Genomic DNA, 19,392 nt, shown 5'->3' with positions numbered 1-19,392 from the left:
AGAGTACGGATATATCAGGTCCGAGGGAATGGATGCTTGGTGGAGACGGGTTGTGCGGTGGATATCTGGGATCTGCTTTATTCTTCACAAAGTTGATATTCGGGTTCGCACTGGCTGACAGAGCCTTGGATAGGGAAACGATCATTATAATGAAATGTCAGCATAAATTGTAAAATAATCAATGTGTCATGAATATTTGAAAGCCGAGGTCCCTTCTAAACACCTATTTATGCAATTTTTCGAGGGTCTGTTCAAGACACACGCTTGGTGTGATTGAGATGCCCAAATTGAAAAAGAAAGACGCAACAAAGAAACAAGTCAGTAACAAATGTATAATAAATCCCATAAATGATTTGAATTTCCAATGCGGCAGTGTTCCATGTACCCCTTTGCCCATTTGATTCTCAGCAACAAAATAAGTTCCCGCTTGGTAAACGCAACCAAAGAGAAAGGGTATCAATATATGATGTCTGACCAAAGTCTCCGTACCGGACGGCAATGCGACATGTAATGTAGACCCAGAAAAAGATCTGGTAGAAAGCAAAAAGGAAAATGAAGAAAAAGAAAAGAAGGGGACAGACATAGTAAAAAGACATATAGGAGAAAATGAAGAAGAAAAAAAAAGATGCCACTCTATCCAGCTTGCCGTATCCTCAACCCCATAACTCGTAAATGGTAGGGAAAAACAAGATGCCTCCCAATCGTAAAGTGAATAAAACGCTGACGTTGTCAATGTCGTAGGACGTTGTAAATGAAAGCAGAAAATGCCGTGATCGAACCCAGATCAATTCGGGTTCATCGCCGCTCTAGTGATGAGGAGAGGGCAGGTGCTCCGAGCCATCCATATCACTAAAAGGAGACTGTCGTTGAGAATCTGCATCGGCCCCGCTGCGCATTTGATTCCGCAAAGCAGGCAGCTGTCGCCGACGAGCATTAATAAACCAGTTACTAATCTGTGAAACACATTAGCAGGACATCCTCAAACCAAGTCTCAAACAAAAAAAACATATAAAATAAAGGACCCATACCTGACTAATTGAAAGCCCAGTCCTCGTCATAAACATCTGCTTATCCTCTTCACTAGGATAAGGATGATCAAGATGCTCATGGAACCAAGCGCGCAGGATATCCGTAACAGGCTTAGGCAGATTTCCACGTCTCCGCTTGGTCTTCGGGTCAATAGGGTCGCCCATAATGCCAAAGTTGGCCTGCTGGCCATGTGCCATTATTTGCGGGGACACCTGCTCCTCATACCCCATAGCAGGGTGACCATACGTCGACTGACGCATAATGGGCGCATAGTGCTCAGCACTATGACGATCAGGCATAGCAGCCATAGGGGCCGGCCCGGGCTGGCGATATTCCTGAGTAACGAAGGGGTCTGATCTCGGAGGGTGCTCATAGCCCTTTTGGGTCATTGAGCGGCCTGGGATGGAGTCCAGGTCGCGGATAGGTGGGAGGATGGGACTTGGGCCGCGGGATGCGGAGTCGGATAGACGCATGGCGTGGCCGGGATCCATTCGTTCGCGGGTCACTGTGTATTCGTGGTGTACGTCGTATGGCATTTTAGATGTTTGGGATGTGCCATATGGGATGGAGCGGGGATCGGCCATTTCGTGGCCGGAGCCTGGGCGGTCTTGTGAGTGGCGTGGTGAGTATGGTGAGGTTGATTCGATTGCATCGTGGAGGTGAGGGGGAAGAAGCTATTTGAGATTAGTATTTTAGTTTTTTTTTGAATGGTTTTTTTTGTTCAAAACAATTATTATCTCTTACCTCTCGGAATGAGGGGAGTGTTGGGTGGCCAGTGGACGGCTGGGATGTATACGAAATAGCCATATCGGTATCTTCGTCCAACTCGCGGGACTGTGACATATAGACAAGGTATTTGCGGGGGAGAGACAAAGCTAGATATTGTCCCCGAGAATGGAAAATAAAAGAGTTCACAATGTATCACAAATCACAAAGTAGATCTATACTCAGTCAGAAATGAATATCAAAGAATATCAAAAAGGTAGAAGACAAGAAGTCTAGAAAAGATAAGAAAACCAAGAAAAGCCAAGGTAATATAAGAAGGGGAAAAGTGTCAGAAACTCACCGGGGAAAGCAAGCTGATTTTACCTCGACATGATAAAAAAGAAAGGCCAAGATTATATGCAAGGTTGGGGAATGAGGGCAAATGGAAGTCCAAATAATGCAGGGCCCGTACATTTTAACCAAAAAATTAGCCCCATCTCAATAAATTAAATAAATTAAAATAATATCCCAAAAAGAAAAAGAGACATCCAGCTGTTACATGTCCATGGAAAAGCAAGAACAGGGGGGGCCACCGAAAAATGACGATCGAGGGTGGGTACGAAGAGCCACAAGTGCTCCAAAGGCATGCAGAGCGGAGAAGGGGGCGTAAATCAATATAGGCACTTTTTTTTCATAAGGTTGTTGACAGCGCCAATCTCTCTTTGGTTCTGTAGGGTTCCTGTCAATTGGCATTGTCCGGTTAGCGTATCTCACGAACTCCTCCCCGGTCCCACGCCCTATTTTTCGATTTTCGTGATGGTAAGTGATTATTGGTGGTTTTTCCTCGGAAGGATTCAAGTACATACAGTACATAAAGAGAAGAAACGAAATCAGACGTTATTTTAAAATTAAACTGCGAAGTCAATTCCTAAAAAAAGGAAAGAAACAAACAAAACGAAAAGGGTGGTTCACTAGTGTACGTCAAATTGGAGGATCCTATGTTTGAAGGAAGTTATAGGCAACCAATATTCTCGACTACCTAAAAAAGAGATCTTCTTAGTTTGAAACCGAGATAAAACAAGTCGAGACAAGTACTTAACTAGGTATGAAAAATTAGTATCAAAGGATCAAACGTATCAAAAAAAGTATAAAACTAATATTGTATAAGTCTTAAGGAAATACATCCATGAAAAATGAGATCAGAACTGGGGAAGAGGGGGATGTCCGGCAGCGACAGCCGCAAGAGTAAGGAGGGGAAAAGAGGAACTTCTGTCATATACCTGAGTCATGCTAAAAGGAATTAAAATCAAATCACATTCTCATTGCTTTTTAGTGGAGAATTCTTTCTTTTCTTTCAGAAATTCATTCCCATGGGAAAGGAAAAGACAAGCAGGTCATATGTTGGGCACATCTCCGTGATATTTGTGGATTTGTATGGTACAAGCTAATAAAAAAAAGTAACTAAAGTAACCGAATAGTCAACTATAAAATAACCAGATAATCCACAGACAATAAAAGAATTAAAGTAATAAAAGTAATAAAAGGAATTGATGGAATTAGAAAAGGAAAAAAGAAAAAAAAGTCAACCCAATCAGTGGATCTAATCACAGTCTCTGAGTCGAAGGAAAAGATCGCCGTAAAAAAAAGAGTGTCACTTCCAACAAGATCGCGTTCCGAGAGACCTTATCCCGGGTAGGTTGAACCAAAGGTTTGTAGAATTCTGAGCGAATGGGAACACGTAGAGGTGACGCCTCGGCTCGATCGTAGATTGCCTAGAGCCTCTCATGGGTGGGCACGGAGATCGATCGACCATAGGCGAAAGGGAGAGGGGCTGGTATTGGCCAGGGATAGATCGCGTAGGGGTTCTTCAATTTGTATCTCCACTTCCTTCGAGATGACTTGTGGCATAGATTTTGGGGGCTATTTTCTTTCTTTTCTTTTTATTCTTCGAGTCTTTAGAGGGTTTAAGGATTGGGGCAGTTTTTTATATTTTTTACTTATTTTTCCAAAAAAAATTCGTCTTCTTCCTTCTCTGTCAGATCAAGGATCACCCGGTCCGCTTGGGCTTCGTTATTATTATTGTTATTAATTCTTTATTCTTGCTCAGGTGCCCAGGTGTCTACCTCACGCGACGCATTAGTGCACTGACATTAGATGCATATGATATCTCAAGTCTGTATGACAGTCTACTACATAATTGGCACCGATCGCTCCGTCTCCCGCTCTCTTTTTATTTTATTTTGGCGCAGTGATCTTGCGTATCGCGTACTTCAGCTTGACACGACACATACTAAACTAGACTCGACCCGCTCTGGAAACTAGTGACATTTTGACAATTCAATAATGCCGCAAATACGCTAAGATGTCGGAGATCCTAAGTGGGCCAAATGCACAAATGTGATCAGTGCCAATCAGAGTGTCACGGAACAATGGAGTCAATTCTCTCAAGGACTTGTGAGTTGTTTTCTCTTATTGGTTGGGTTCCTGGTGAATCCTTTGTGGCGTATTATTCTATGTGCTAAAAGAGAACAGATAACTGTCATATTGGAATTGTTTCAAACGGGTTTGGCTATTCTTTAAAGACATGATCATAACACACTCCATATAAGGAGTAATAATCCCTCAATTCACAGCCCTGCTAATGTTGACACCCTTCTCCCGGCCCTAAATGCCGTGACGTTTCGGACGAAATCCGCAAACCCAAACCCCCCATTTGCCCCAATTTACTTCAAGGTTTAATGGTCTTGTCACCAAGTTGTCTCGATCGCTCAACATGGCAGTCAATCCCGGGCCTTACTGACTTGTACCTTAGATTATATTACAGATGGCTAAGATTCCGATCCACCCTTTCAGACAGATGATGTCCTCCTCCCCTTTCTAATTAAATGAATTATTTAACAATTGCAATCCTGAACCAACCTCGTGGAAGCTATGGATCGCCCGAGGTCATCTTTGATTCGTCCGTCATTCCAGGGCGAGATCTGGCAGCCTGAAAATCGGAAATCACTTATTATTCCAAGTTTTTGAGGCGGCAATACACAACCGAAGTTCAAATCTCAAATATCGACAATCCAAGAACTAGATTCTAGGCGATTTCTACGAAACATCGTAATCAAAAATTCGGAATTTAAATCAATAAATAAAATTCAATTGGAAAGAAAAAGTTCAAGTAGCTAAGTGGCTACAAGTAATTGGAATTCGAGCCGATCGTCATACCTCTCTAGCCCAACAAGATCCCGAGATCGTGCATGAAATGGAGGGATGCAGATCATCGGATCTCGCAGAACAAGAACTGGGATCGTCTTGGAAAAATGACTGGTCTAAAATGTGGGTGTTTGGTCCTCTTAGAGCCCGGGAATGGAGGTCAGAGAGGGGTTGGTTGATGGCACATACGTAGCTTTTTTTGAATTTAGTTTTTTAACTAAAATCCAAAATAGTACTACACCCCTCAGTAAGTTCGATTTCTCTCTCGTGCATTGCTCTACTGTGAGTCTACTGTATGCCCTAGTGTAGCGTCGGAAGAATTGCTCCAGATGCTCCAGATCTGTGGAGCTACCTAGGTACTGTCCAAAGTAATTTGTCATTCTGTTTCCCGGTACTTGGTACTTGGGCCGATCGGGATTTTCCCATCATTTCTGGACTAACCTTATTCTTTTTTCTTTAATGGATGTATGTTACATTTGATGGCTTATTTAGGCATTATTACCTTTATACGAAGTACCCAGTAAGTAATTCCCAATTCTATTATTATTGGCGTGGCTAAATGTGCCAAGAACCCTTCTAGAATCAATAGTGTCTTGCGGGTTTTTGGAAGGGGAGAAAGAGAGAGACACTTCTTCTGTTCTTTCCCCTAATTTTGCCTCATTTGAAGGTCACATCATATTTAGCAAATCCCGAAACCTGGAACTGCCAAAGTTAGGGATATCCAGGTGGTACTGATATAGCGGTATACACTGTAGTGTAGCACCGCAGCAAGCAAGGCACCCGAAAATGGATCATTGCATAAAAGCCAACCCCGAGCAGTTCAGTTCGCAACCTTCAATTTCCAGGTTCCCGGTATGATAGGTGCATGGCTCCCAGCATGTTCCCGGTTCCGATTTGTTTGCTAGACGCCTTTGCCACACAACCCTAGCATATCCTCGTGTCACGAACGGTAGTTCATGCACGAGTATGCGCCAAGGGCGTGGTTCACAACAAGGCCACCAATCCCTCGCCGGTGTGTGAGGTGACATTAGGGGCTATTTTTGTTATTGGTTAGATTGAGTGCTTTTTTGGTCCTTTTGTTTTGTCGATGACGTATGTGCGTAGATACTCTTTCTAGAAGTGGTTAGTTGGGGCCCTGCAATAGACCCGGCGCTGTGGTCTGACTTGTGAAATCGTGTAGCGACGGGAACTGGGGTGATTGATAGTTGAATTATGCACTAGTGTCTGACCCAGCGCCAGAAACTAGGCAGATTGTCGGGTCCTTTTCTTTGTTTGTGGCGACAGCTTCACTCTATTGGGCACTACACAGACGAAAAGAGTAGCTAACGTCGGTTGATCAGCTAGATCTGGAAGGGCCCGTCGTTAGTGTGAAATGTCAGATATATTTAGCCTATGCTAGTTTCGGCGCGAAGAGTTATTTATACTAGATCAGGCTTTCGACCTCTTCTAGGAAAGGCCTTTACATAGTTCAGAATAGGGCAATGCTGGCAAGCAAATACATCGTCTGTTTTAAGTAACCTCACTATTGGGGCTAATTTTAATAGGGACAGGTTTAAATGCCTTGCTTAATTGTTGTCTTCGGCTGTATATGAAGCTATCACGACCATCCATAAAGGGATGGCCATTATCGCCACTTAATATCCATGGATGATCGTTCTTGATAGTAAAGCTGGACTAGACTACCCAGGTTAACTATGTAGATATTATCGCTGCTATCTAGGTATTCCTTGATCCATGTAGCACTATGACTTGTTCTATACCCGCATGTTGAAGCCTTTCCTTGACCTTTTTGACCTTCTACGAAGAGCTTTTCTATCACAGTTTCTTGGCTGCAGCTTTTCAGTGATGGGCATTATGATCTAAGCCCCTGAATGGTTACTATGGGTGCCTCTCTAGCCACTTTATGCCTTTTTAATGACTAGTATAGAATTCAGCCTTAGGAAGAGCTGGATATCCATATAGACAGAGCAAACGATTCGTGCACATATACAGTACATGCAGTCATGAGAAACCTCTTGAGTCGAGGATCAACACATATGAAGCCGTATTACCGAAAGAGGAGCGCAAAAATGTTGGAATCAGATGAAAAATTTTCAAGAACATGTAAACAGTACCGAAAAATAGATAACCACCCCGCTAAAAGAACAGCATTCAGACAAAAGCCCACAAATCTGGGGCGCAATGGAAAATCGGCCAGAGACAGAAATCAACGTGTCGATGGATCGAGGAACTCAAAGCAAAATGGAACATAAAGTGAGTCCGGAGTGCGCAGATGAAGACCAAAATATGTACAGATGAGAACAGGTCAAAGATCAACAATGTGACCGAAGCGTCCTTACACTCGGATTGAATCCCATGGGCAAGACAATCACCCACGTAAGCAGGTATAACCCCTGGGGCCTAAGGCCTCGACAGCTGAACAATCACCAAGTTTCCTGAATCAAAATGTCAGCAATGTTCAAACCCAAATTTCGCAACAATTACTCACAGCAATATACTGTCCAGCTTCCTTCTTCCTCTGCCAGAACATATCTGCCTCCTGGGCATTAAGGTTACCCTTGGCCATAGCAACCTCAACAAGAGCAGCCTCCACACCCTCACCCATACCCTTCCCAGACCCACAAACGAAAACGCGTCCATCAAGCGAGTTAATCACGAACCAAACCAAATCAGCCTGGTGTCGAACTTCCTCCTGCACATAACGAGACTCGCCCTTCCGACTCTGAACGACAGTCCGCACCTTATCCTCATGGACGCCCCATTCACCCGAATACAGCTCATCGAGCAATGAATCGCGCACACCCTGCAGAACCCAGACTTTGTTTGCACAATTGGCAGACTGCAGCCGGCGCTGCACGAAGCCGCGGAATGGCGCGATGCCGACGCCTGCACCGATAAGCAGCATGGGACCGTCCGACGCGAAGCGAGTGGCGAGCGGGTTCGCCATCAGGCCCCTGAACATGGGGATGTGAAGGTCTAGCTTTTCGCCTCTGGATTCCGCCTCGATGGCTCGCCGGGCGAGAGACTCGAGATATCCGGACCCGACGCCTGTGCGGGATCCGCCGCGCCAATCTTCCGACTCGGCAACTGTGACGGCTACTTCGATCAAGCGCCGGCATTCGGAGCCTTTGTATTGGCATGAGATCTGCGGGTCCTGGGATAGGGAGTAGAAGCGGGGCATGAGAGTGTTGAGGACTGAGAGGAGGGCGTCGAGGGGTGGTTGGGAGGAGCGGAAGGCGTTTAGGAGTTGGGAGAGTGAGACGAAAGAGCTTGTGCGGAGGTCGCAGAAGGCGCCTTGGCCTTGGGCGGAGGACAGGTAGGAAAGGATTTTCTTTTCATTTGGCTCGCTGGCGTGTTCTGCGAGGAGGCGGAACAGGGGCTTTGTGGGTGCGTATGATTGGATATCAGAGCACCAGCTTAGGACTTCGCGACGGGTGGTAATTAATTCGCGGGGTTTGTCATCGCCCCAGATCGTGGGCCAGCGGCCCTTGGTGGTGCGCATTAGGACTTTCTTGTCGCGCATGGACTTAGGGACACAGAGGAGATTGAAGACGTCTTCGACTTCGGAATCTTTGTTCTTAGGGCAGACGCCGATTGCGCCGCCTACGACGAAGTCAACCATGCCGCTTTCTGCAGGGTAGTCGGTGACGTCGATGTCGAAGTGGTAAGTGCGCTTTTCGGCACCGGGGCCGGTCAGCTCACGCGTGTGGAAGAGAGGCGCACGGTAGACGTTGTAGGGCGGGTGCGGTTGCACAAATTCCGGTGGGTGGTCTGCAGGGCCGAAGGTCATGTCGATTGCCGATGCGGGGACTGGTTTGAAAAAGACGGTTTTCTCGGGGAGGGGGGCCATGCTGGAAAGCTCGGTGTCCATGGTGAGGAGATCGAGGTTCAGCTTTAGGCTGTCGAATGCCTTGTTGTTGGCGGGTCCGACGATCGAATTGAAGCCTGAGATCGGTCCATCTACAGGACGCAATGCCTGGCCTCGACAGCAACCCCCGCCGCAGCAGAGGGATTGAAGCTTCTGGGTACCTGCTGTGCCGACATTCTCCAGCACTCTTCTCATATCATCCGAGTTTTGCGAGATCAGGACAGTCGATGCCCGTCGTCGTTGGCGACCATCGGTTTTCTCACCTGCAAGCTCTTCATCCGATTCAGCCTCGTTGGGGGGTGTGAGAGGGGTGGCCGGGGTGATAATGCCGGTCGATTCGGTGCCTTCAGACGAAGGCTGGGAAATAACATTGAAGTTGGTATCGGTCACTGAAAGCGAGCGCACGCCTCGAGGCTCTTCTGGAATTGGGTTATCTGGGTGGGAGGTCGAAGACACCGGAATCTCTGCGTAGGTGCCTCGGCGGGGGCGGTTCCCCGTTGAAGCGTAAGTTGCAGACGGCATGACGGATTGCACTGCGTGAACTGTGTCGATAAATTAGAACGTTTGTCTCAATTGTTGAGCGTGCAGCACATACCCATGAGGGGTGGTGAAAAGTAAAAAAACCGTCGCAACAAAGGAAAACTGGGGTATAAGAGTCTTGACGTGATTGCGAAAAGAGCTATCAGAGTTCACCCCTTTTTTCTTTTCTATCAATGGAGCTGTTTGAGAGAAGGTGAGAGGGATGAGGATGGAGAGTGTGGACCCGAAGAATTCCTCGGGACAGTAGTTCCGTACGGGAAATATAAAACGGTAATCAAAATTGAGACAATACGTCAAACACAGGGAAGGGAGGTCGAGGATTTTATCAGATTCGCCACATTCTTCCGCATGTAACACGGTTCCGGTAAAGTGTACGGAGCACGCTTTAAGAGTATATTGTATTTTGTTAATAGGGAACATTTTAGGATCTCCAAAATTACAGTGAATAACATTAGTACGTGTCAGCAGCATTGAGGGTTCAACTACTGGATATGGCGCTCCATTTGGGGCTGTTGTATCCATCTCTCCAGATCTACCGTGCATATGAAGTATTGTCTCGTATCGGTGGCGTTCAACAGAGCCGAAGTGACAACCGGTCGGGTCAGTCTAAAGCCGGTCCCAACAGAATGAACTAGGTCGATTCACCTTGTATAAAGTATTGTTGAACATACTTTGGGTACTTTATAGATCAAATGTCTTTGATTATTTAAATAGGGATAATCTGATTGATAGGACTTGAATGTAAAACGTGAAAATGTGGAAATATGAAAAACCAAAAATACCCGGAAATTATCAGATTGAAGATGTATCGATACGGTAATAATACATATTACCTCGGTTATCAGATCAATCAGATACGGAACTGTCATCCCTTTTAAGAAAGTAATTCCATCTGATAACTTACAGTCAACATGGCAACACAAGACGTACACCTAACTTGATCTTCACACCCAACTCCGACCATGTGCTTTCTACCACAAGTTGCCTACATATAACTTGCTAAATCTACCTACATATGTAGGTTTGTGAGTATGTATACCTAGGTACTACTAGCTACACTCCCCCTTCTCGATCGTATGATGTATACATCAAACCCCTGAGAATGGAGCCATAAACTCCCCACTTTCCGACTATGTAGTCGGATTCAGTCCGGTGCAATCCCGTTGGTCGTCCTTCCTTTCGGTAGTGTACTTTTTATACCGATCAATTTCCCAACCACCCGGTTCAGAGTGGGGACACCAGGCCGTTCGATATCAATCAGTGGGTCAGCTGAGCTGCTAGGGTGTTCTGGAAAAGTAGCATGGTAACCGGCTAGACTGCGGCATGGGCGCGAGCTGACTGGGCCATTTAGTAACCTCTAGCTCGAAACCCGACTCCTGAATTCAGGGAGCGTGGCTGAGAACCTTCGGTGTGTCACTTCCTGCCGTTAATTTCCTAAACTTACCTTACAAGGTTCAATGCTGTACTGACGCGGTGACGCGGTATCGCCGCTTGTTCCCGATGCATTCTTGTGATACATACACGTAAACATGTTTGCAATATACGTAGGTATTGCGCATTCGGAACAAGGAGTTAAGAAGTCAATATTTCCATCTGATAACCTGATTTTGTTATAATCTACCAGGGCAAACGTATCCTTTTTTTTCGCGGGTGCGTGTATATTGTATGCTGTAATGCATGGGACAATTTACCTATAGGGTACTCTATGGAGAATGTTTCCATCTGATAACTTATTTTTATTCCAATCAGTAGGTGAAACCCTTCTCCTGGGCACCAACTTATGTTATTTTCCCGTCTTTATGCTGATGTAATGTGCAATAGGGGTTGTGTCACCTCGTTGTACGGCTGACGGAATCTCGGAATTACTCTTGCGAAGCTGTTGACAGAAAACACACTAGCGTCCGCAATGTACAAGGTTCAGTTCTATATATGTAACTTCCTTATAAAAAGAATCTATATGTTTTTAGCAATATTCTGAGTATCTATATATGTACAGATGTAAGCAAATAGTAGTGGCGATAGCAATTAATGACAGTCCAGCATTGTATATCCAGGCTACGTCACATCATCAAGTCATCAAAATAAGCATATCTAATCACACAAGTAATAACAAGTAAAGATAACCAACCGCTACTCCCCCTCTCTTTTCACTAAAATCACCGGCGGGATGAAGTGATGTCTCCCCCTCACCAAATAATAAACCGACGCCGACCCGACAACACCAACATACATAGCCACAGACCAATTCATCGTTTCAAGCGTAACATCAGTTGTCAGCGGGAAAAACGAAAACAGGAACATCGGGAAAAGAAACGCCAATGCGCCGAAATTCACCGCCAACCCATATTTCCCTAACGACCATCGGTGGTGCGGGAGTGCCTCGCCTCGTAGCCGTTTCAGGAAGACACAGCCTATAGACAATATATACGCAGATAGAAGTGATGTTATCGTTAGCGAAACCACAGCATTGAGTGCAACCTGTGATCCAATGTTTATGATCGAAAGCAGGATCGTGACGACTAGCGAAACCATCACGGAATTCAGGGGGATGTTCCAACCCGGTGTAACCTGGTTTGTATTAGAAATCCGTAACTTCGGGCCAGGCTATCGCATTGGAAAAATGTCTTACATATGCGAAAAAAGACGAAAAAGGAAGGCCCTCGTCTCGAGCAAACGACCAGAGCTGTCGCGAGGCGGTTGCTACTTCGGTGATTGTGCTTGCTGTCAGCGTTACAATTAACACGGATGTCATTGCATTTGTCGCGGCAAAACTACCGGTGGTGTTGTAGAAGACCTGAATGAATGGGAATCCCGTGTTGGTGTCGAGGATTCTGTCGACTTCTCCAAGTGTGAAGCATAAAGTGATCAACATGATGAAGCCTAGTACGGCATTAACTGCGACCGAAGACATGATGGCCTTTGGCAGTGTCTCTGATGCATCCTTGATTTCCTCCGCTGTTTATAGATCAGTGGACTATATCTGAAGCAGAATCCGCGAAGTCTTACACATATGAACCGAGCAATCATAGCCAAGCATGGAAGTAATAGTGGTAGATAAACCAACCAGCGTCGCAGTCCCGGAACTATTCCAGCCGCCACTATTATTGAACGTGGTGAAAACTGCGTGGGCGTTATTGCGCGGGGCGAGAACCCACAGCGGGATTATAATGGCAAATACACCGACAACGTGGATGATCAAAATTAATCCTTCCACGAAAGGCAGGTTCTTGGCCAGGAACGTATTAAACAAGATTGAGAATGTTGAGATCGCAATTACCAGCATGGTGCCATGCCATCTTTGAAAATCGTAGTCGGGTCTATTCAACACGATCAAGCCTTGGATGATAGTTCCAGCGAGGTAAGCGATGGAAACAATAGCACATTGCCATCCCATAGCAGAAAGCCACCCTGTTTTGTTAGCGGTTTTTATATGAAAGGCAGGCTGTCTTACCTGTGATATAACTTAGGAACTTTTGGCCTCGTCTAGGTGCGAACTCCGATACCCAATGATATTGTCCACCGGCAGTGGGAGCCCTGTCTATCCATTAGCGTCGTCAACTATCATACTTACAAGGGACCTACATTGAAGCCATCTCGGCGACACTTGCATAAACAAGGGCGAAGCCAAGGCAAACACCAATGAATCCCCATATCAAGCCGGCTGTACCGCCGTCCGTCAGGCCGGCTGATAACAATCTGTTAACGGTAAGTCAGAGTCTGCTGCATAAACCAGGTTGCGAGTCATGCAGGGTCCACCATACGTCAAAATAACCTCCCATGTGCAGATCAGGGTACATCCAAAGCCCACAATGGAAATGAATCTAAAATTCCTCTAGGGAGTGTCAGCAAAATCAAATCCCTCAGGGATACAGGAACCATACCCTCAGAACCTGGACTCTGCCGAGAGCATTCATATCCCGTTGATCAGCAACGGTACCCATATACCTGGGCTCAACCAGGCCTTTCTGCGCATATTCTTCATCGTCAAGCGTCATAACATGCTGCGAGTCCGGACGGGACCTGTTAAAGAGTGTCATATTGATAGAAAATCCAAGATCCTAAGGAAGGTCCGAGAATAAATAAAAGCCAAAGTTGGCACTGTCACGGTCACATTCAAGCGCCCTGAAGGATCAGGATTGATGTATACACTTTGCTCACAGAAGCGTAACCCAAAGAAGCAGGTCTTAGGAGAAAATGATCATAGCGGCTTGCAGAATTTGGAGCGTGGCATTGACGTGGGAGCAAGGCATGGCTAGGAGAAATTTCCATATGTTCGAAGAACCTAGAAGGACCGGAATGACACATCGTTGTTTGACTGCGAGTGGTCGGATTGGGTTGGCAATCGGTCGAGACTTAGTATCCCTTGTCTGGCGGAATGGCGCTAGTATTGGGACCTTGCATGCCAAGGGGTGGTTCTCGGGTTCGGGCGTTAGAGCGTTTGGATTGGGTTGGGTTGGAGCTCGTAGATTATGGGTGGCCATTACTGTGAGTACTCGATATCGTATTTCACTGGAAATCACTTGAAGAGAAGCAAATGTTGTGATATCTACATAAATGTCAGGATGTAGCAAACCGACCTTCGAAGGTGTTTACATTTAACCTATTATCTTCGGCATCCCATCTGACATTTCTGATGCATCACACGCGCTAACTAATTCGGGCGCAAATCATCCCCCTTGGTGCTTATTTATCCCCCAGATGATACCGCCACATTGCCACTTAATGGCGGGTGCATGCACATCCCTAGCTGGTTTACCCCAACACAAACCATATAGCCTATCGGACAACACCCAGCGATCCACGATGAGTGAAGGGGTGCACGCTGATCTACCCTACAGCGGGACGCCATGCCCTAAAATTGCACAAAATGTACAACCTGATAACACTGATAGTGCGACGTGAGGGAGAGAAGGCAAACCGCCATTCCAGGCAAACCAAAGTCCAATATATCAACCATCGGCTAGCGCCGAAAGAAGGGATAACCCATGAACCCCCAGCTCAATCCAATCCCAGCGGCCTCGATGCGCCTTTATCGGGTGTCGGCATATGACATGCAAAGTACGTTAATTGCCTGTCACCACCCATATCCAACTATCGAGTTTGCGTAGCAATTGTATACGCCAATCCCAGTCCAAGGCCCACATGGCTCGATCTAACAGTGTTTGCAGATTCCCTCTTCACACACTGATATACACACTTACCCCATAGACCAATCCATGATCGCGCGCAGACTCTCCTCCATATCGATTAGTGTCCTGCTATGCCGTATGTGCCGGCAGGCCAGTCGCCGCCCTTTGAGGTCGTGGATGACCTACACCATGGCGCATGGGTGATCATCACCGCCGCCTTAGGGCTGGTGGTTTCACTCGTTTGCTTTTTGATCCGGCTTTATGTGCGGCTTATGCTGATCCCGCCTTTTGCGAGGGATGACTGGGTTTTGTTAGGTGCTACTGTGGGTGTTTGATCCAGGAATTTAACATTTGTGTATAAGTCTGTGAATGCTGACAGTTTGGGTAGACTATTGCGATTGTGCAATCGAGCTTGATTTTCTATGCTTGTTCGCGCGGATTCGGGACTTCAATATCGCTGCTGAAAAATGGGAGACTTGATCAGATCCAGGTTGTGAGTGAGAATCGATTCTGAGACTGTCGTGAAATATTTACATATCTAGTTAATTGCAACAAGCGACACCATCGCTTTAATTATCATCTACCTATCCAAGTGCTGTGTCGTGGCTATTTACCTACGCCTGACACCACAGAAACAGCATAACCGCGCATCTTGGGCGACACTGGCATTATGCACAGCTTGGGTTATCCCAGCTATTTTCATTATACTCGTTAATTGCGAGCTGAACACACCATGGCGCAGCGATAATGGTCAATGTCCAGACTTGGTATGTATATGTTGATACTATTCACTTGCTCTGACTTAACCATTCAATAGTATCAACGATGGCAATTCATCGCTGCAGTCGACGTCATTACAGAGATCCTCCTCTTCGTACTAGCCGTTATCCTTTTAAAGGGTCTCTTCATGTCTGTTCACCGCAAATTAACCGTCGGCTTTGCATTTATCTTCCGCTTTCCGTGAGTAAAACCCAACCACCTCGACCACCCTCTAACACTGATTTAAATTCTAGCCTGATAATCTTCTCCCTACTCCACATCTCAGCCCTACACACCGCCCTCAAACAAACAGACATGACACTCGCCTCCGTCGAACCAACAGTATGGATGCAAGTTGAGCTACACTATGCCCTAGTAGCATGCAGCGTCTTCTGTCTCCGTCCGTTCATGGCAGCCGTCAGCACAAATTACGGAACGGCAGGTGACTCGACGCTGGAAAGTAGTGCGTCGCGATCACGCAAAGAAGACTCCAAGTCTGGGTCTGGGTCGGGATCAAATGAGAACTCTAGAACGATTTCTAGAATGGCCGGATCGAGATCACATTCGCGCGTGCAGCGCAAACGAGCTGGCACGGCGCCAATGGTACCGGCTTCTGGGTCGGGGGAGGTCAAGAATTCGAATCAATCACGTGGGGATGTGTTGTCTGGCAAGAATATACTGGATGGCGATGCCGAGGGCGATATCAACAATACTACATTAGATCGGATACCGATGCGCACATCGATGTTTCCGCTCGGTGCGCGAAAGAGTCTTCCGAAGATAGATAAAGCCAAGCATGTGGTACAGGGGAATTGTGCTACAGACTCGGATTTGATAGAGCTTGTACCGAGACCGTATAGTCGGCACGAGAGGGGTGCGAGTGCACAGACTCATACTCCTGATGACGAGGATCGGATGGTTATTAGGAAGGAGGTTCGCTATTCTATTCAATATGAAGATGAGGGACCTAGAAGGGTTGAAGGAAAGGCCCTTGATGTTTCAGCTTATATATAGATAGACAAGACATTCGGCCCCCTTTGACAATCTCTAACCTTGGAACCTCCCACAAAGTCCTTGAAGACTGAATAGAATATATATGCCGCCGGTTAGTGGAGCTCAATTTTACCTCACATTATTATTGTGCTTGCTAAAATCTTGCCAAACTCTCGAAATTGTATTCATTGAGAGACCGTTGACCAATGTTCAACATAAATGAGTTTTGTAGCTCATGATTAATATGCCTTTAACTCCTGTGACTAAATACTATCTCATCGATGGGATTTGGGGTGACTGCTGGCGTCGGGTCGTCTGAAGGGGTGGGCTTCAGTGCTTCTGTTCGAAAATTAGTATAGGTGCATGAAGTGAAGAGAAGCAAAACCCACAGCACATAATCGTCCAGACTAATATGGTCGGGTTCAGAAAAGATCAGGTAAAGATATTTCAAAGTCTCCGCGAGCCAGAAGCTTTCCATCTTATCTTCAAAGCTTGGTTTTTTATGGCGGATATCTTTGATAGTCGAATGACCGAACTTCGTGCGTGTCGCCTTGTCAATGTTCTGGAACATGCGCCAGGCAGTATCCTGAAGACTCCTGTCTCCAGTAATTCGATACATGATAAAGACAGACTCGAGAGCTTCAGGTCTAAAAATCATCAGCGTACAGCACAACACAAACTAAAAGGAACCAACCTAAGCTTATAATTCGGATCCTTGATCTCCGTCACACCAGGTGGCAACTGCTCCGCCTCAATCTCATCCTCCGCTCTCTGTCTCGTTTCCGCAGAATCTATAGAGCGCGAAATCACATCCCCCAGCCATTTGTCCTCGTCCCAAGGACAATGATCAATCTTCTTGCAATGGCTCACTTTAAAGATCTCCGGCATGATGCCAGTCGGCATAATGTCATAGGCCCAAACACACCCATCGGTCAATCCCCGCGCAACAAACATATCCTGCGGCCTGTCGAAAATCTTCGACGCAATCGCCACAGAGCCACCCATGAAACACTTCAAATGATCAGGCGAGTATTGCAGCGTTTGTGAATTACCGCGCAACCCAACAGCATTGGCAGCAAAGAGAATATGCGCGTCTTCGTCTTTAGTCATTGCCCTGAATAGCAGCTTGTCGTTGAATGCCTTGATGGCTTTTTCGTACATCTTGCGATACTTGTCCGTTTGGGCGCCCAGAAGGATATGCGATTTGGGGAGATATTCGTAGGCGGAGTCGGCACATCCGCCAATCGTGAATTCTGTGTCGTCAAAATCCATCCGGTCCATGTCTATCCATGTAGGCCAGAGACCCGGGATGCGAGTTTTGTCCTGGCCGATCTCGAGCTCGTTCATGACTCGCTGGACGGCGTCGTAGTATTTGGGGTCACCCGTTACTTGGGTTAGACGGGTGAGCTCGAGGGTCAGAGATGCGACTTCTGCTAGACTGCTTCGGGCAGAGGGAGTAATTTCTTCGCCTTTGGCGGACCTAATGAATGTAAATTTTTCGCTTTTACTTTCTCCTGTGAACTGTCATAACATACTTGGTCCAGTCCCAGCGGACGGAAGGCATGCGGTTATGCGTGTCAAAAGCATGGTAAATCATCTCGCCGAGTTCTGTTGCCTTTTCAATTAAGATTGGATGTTTGCCTTCGGTCAGGTCGTGGGCGGCCATAAAACCGCCCATATAGCGAATAATGATCTCGAAAACAGGAACCTGTTTACTTTTCGTGGTTGTGAAGTCGATTTCCTTCAGAGCTTCAAGAGCCAGCTCAAGCTCATCGTCTAGACCCATGATCACCAGCGCATCCATGGAATCGACCAGTGTTGCGCCCCACCCATTAAAGGAATCGGTGACACCGCCGGAGGCAGGCTTGACTTCATCACGCAACCAGGCGCGCTCTTTATATCCATTCCAGGAATGCAGGAAAGTGTTTTTGATGGCATCGCGCTTTTTCAAGCGCGCTTTGCGCTCGCTTTTTGTTTCTTCGGGAAATTCATACTGGATGCGAGGAATTGTTGCTGATCCTGTAGGCAATTGGATGAATTCTTTGACAGGGTATTTCTCGGTGACTTTATTTAGCCGGATTGCATCTGAACGGAGTGTTTTGTCTTGTCTGGAGATTGGTTTTGGGAGGCGGTGTTGGAATGTTTGTGTTTTGGGTAGCCAGAAGAAGAGAATGTATATGGCGGCGATGAGAAATATAGCTGTTGTGAGAGGGCGACTTTTGCGTTTAGGATACATGGTTGAGGGTCAACCTTTTGAAAGGAATTAAAGGAGTGTCAGTGGTCGGAAGTGCATTGAATGTTTGAATTGAACAAATGTTTACAGGGAGAGAATTGGAGGATACACGTCATGAGAATTGGGAGAGGTCTATGCTTTGATCAACTCCAATGATCGACCGCTTTGCTAATATTTTACTTCGCATTATATGATTGATTCTATGGGAATTTTACTCTAGTCGCTAGGAGAATACTACTGCAGGGTCTAGTTATTATTAGACTAGTCTAGAATCTGAATATGTAGACTAAAAGAGTCAAGTCCCGTTACACATTGAACCCTGCCAAGATGTTAACTCCATAACGGCCCCTGAATGGGGAAAAGGTCCATGAAGTCGATCCTTACGGCTTTCGGAGTGAAAGCCTTTGTAGAGTGAGATCGTTTGAGACAGAGCGCCTTGTCTCATATACGAGGGGCTCCATTGCTTCCTTTTATTTATAAGGATTGTTGTTGGAATATTACTATATGTAATAGAGGAACAAAGTAACTACACCCATATATTAAACCTTTTAGGATCTTAAAGCTTGGCCAAAGATAGTTTGATACAAGATCTAAGTCTTGCATACTAACACACCCGAATGATTGGAAACATATAGTGTAGTAGTACTGAATAAACAAGAGGTAGGAAAATTGAGCTCCAATGTTTTTCTGTATGGGTAACTTGTTTGCACTGTTTGCACTTCGATGTTATGCTCTCATGGCTTTCAATCTGAAGATCAATGAACTTAATATTACTCTCTCCACATTAACAAAATACATAGATTACTGTATAAATCAAGGTATTACTATCTTTCAGCTTTCAATAATTATACTAATCAGCTTACAGACCACTATCGCCACTTTGAAGACCTTATCGTCACTGCATCTGCCACTTGACTTCAGCAAAAGAGCAT

At 46.0% G+C, this 19,392-nt stretch overlaps 6 protein-coding genes across 6 annotated transcripts; 1 reads left to right on the top strand and 5 right to left on the bottom strand.

Annotated features, from left to right (window-relative positions):
- Positions 1–806: 806 nt before the first annotated feature.
- On the bottom strand, positions 807–1,872 carry N7529_009942 (homeobox domain-containing protein; the record flags this gene model as incomplete). Its single annotated transcript, XM_057245469.1, has 3 exons — positions 807–953; positions 1,029–1,703; positions 1,774–1,872. The coding sequence occupies 3 exons, from the start codon at positions 1,870–1,872 to the stop codon at positions 807–809; spliced, it is 921 nt and encodes a 306-aa protein (XP_057093732.1).
- Positions 1,873–7,361: 5,489 nt separating this feature from the next.
- N7529_009941 (FAD binding domain protein) lies at positions 7,362–9,405 on the bottom strand (the record flags this gene model as incomplete). The annotated part of the gene is made up of 3 exons (XM_057245468.1): positions 7,362–7,373; positions 7,427–9,348; positions 9,402–9,405. The coding sequence occupies 3 exons, from the start codon at positions 9,403–9,405 to the stop codon at positions 7,362–7,364; spliced, it is 1,938 nt and encodes a 645-aa protein (XP_057093731.1).
- Positions 9,406–10,490: 1,085 nt separating this feature from the next.
- N7529_009940 (uncharacterized protein) lies at positions 10,491–10,852 on the bottom strand (the record flags this gene model as incomplete). Its single annotated transcript, XM_057245467.1, has 2 exons — positions 10,491–10,620; positions 10,791–10,852. 2 exons carry the CDS (start codon positions 10,850–10,852, stop codon positions 10,491–10,493), a joined length of 192 nt encoding a protein of 63 aa, XP_057093730.1.
- Positions 10,853–11,476: 624 nt separating this feature from the next.
- N7529_009939 (putative GABA permease) lies at positions 11,477–13,383 on the bottom strand (the record flags this gene model as incomplete). The annotated part of the gene is made up of 7 exons (XM_057245466.1): positions 11,477–11,914; positions 11,976–12,301; positions 12,353–12,754; positions 12,798–12,880; positions 12,929–13,042; positions 13,108–13,178; positions 13,228–13,383. 7 exons carry the CDS (start codon positions 13,381–13,383, stop codon positions 11,477–11,479), a joined length of 1,590 nt encoding a protein of 529 aa, XP_057093729.1.
- A 1,223-nt stretch (positions 13,384–14,606) lies between these two features.
- N7529_009938 (uncharacterized protein) lies at positions 14,607–16,248 on the top strand (the record flags this gene model as incomplete). The annotated part of the gene is made up of 5 exons (XM_057245465.1): positions 14,607–14,798; positions 14,864–14,968; positions 15,018–15,242; positions 15,293–15,435; positions 15,489–16,248. 5 exons carry the CDS (start codon positions 14,607–14,609, stop codon positions 16,246–16,248), a joined length of 1,425 nt encoding a protein of 474 aa, XP_057093728.1.
- Positions 16,249–16,502: 254 nt separating this feature from the next.
- Positions 16,503–18,463, bottom strand: N7529_009937 (glycoside hydrolase family 47 protein; the record flags this gene model as incomplete). The annotated part of the gene is made up of 4 exons (XM_057245464.1): positions 16,503–16,566; positions 16,617–16,874; positions 16,922–17,707; positions 17,763–18,463. The coding sequence occupies 4 exons, from the start codon at positions 18,461–18,463 to the stop codon at positions 16,503–16,505; spliced, it is 1,809 nt and encodes a 602-aa protein (XP_057093727.1).
- Positions 18,464–19,392: the final 929 nt, after the last annotated feature.

The sequence above is a fragment of the Penicillium soppii genome, assembly GCF_028829465.1.
Source record: "Penicillium soppii strain IBT 18220 chromosome Unknown utg000007l, whole genome shotgun sequence".
Lineage (NCBI taxonomy): Eukaryota > Fungi > Ascomycota > Eurotiomycetes > Eurotiales > Aspergillaceae > Penicillium > Penicillium soppii.
The sequence above is the reverse complement of the archived record's forward strand: the minus strand, read 5'-3'. Positions and strand labels throughout refer to the sequence as shown.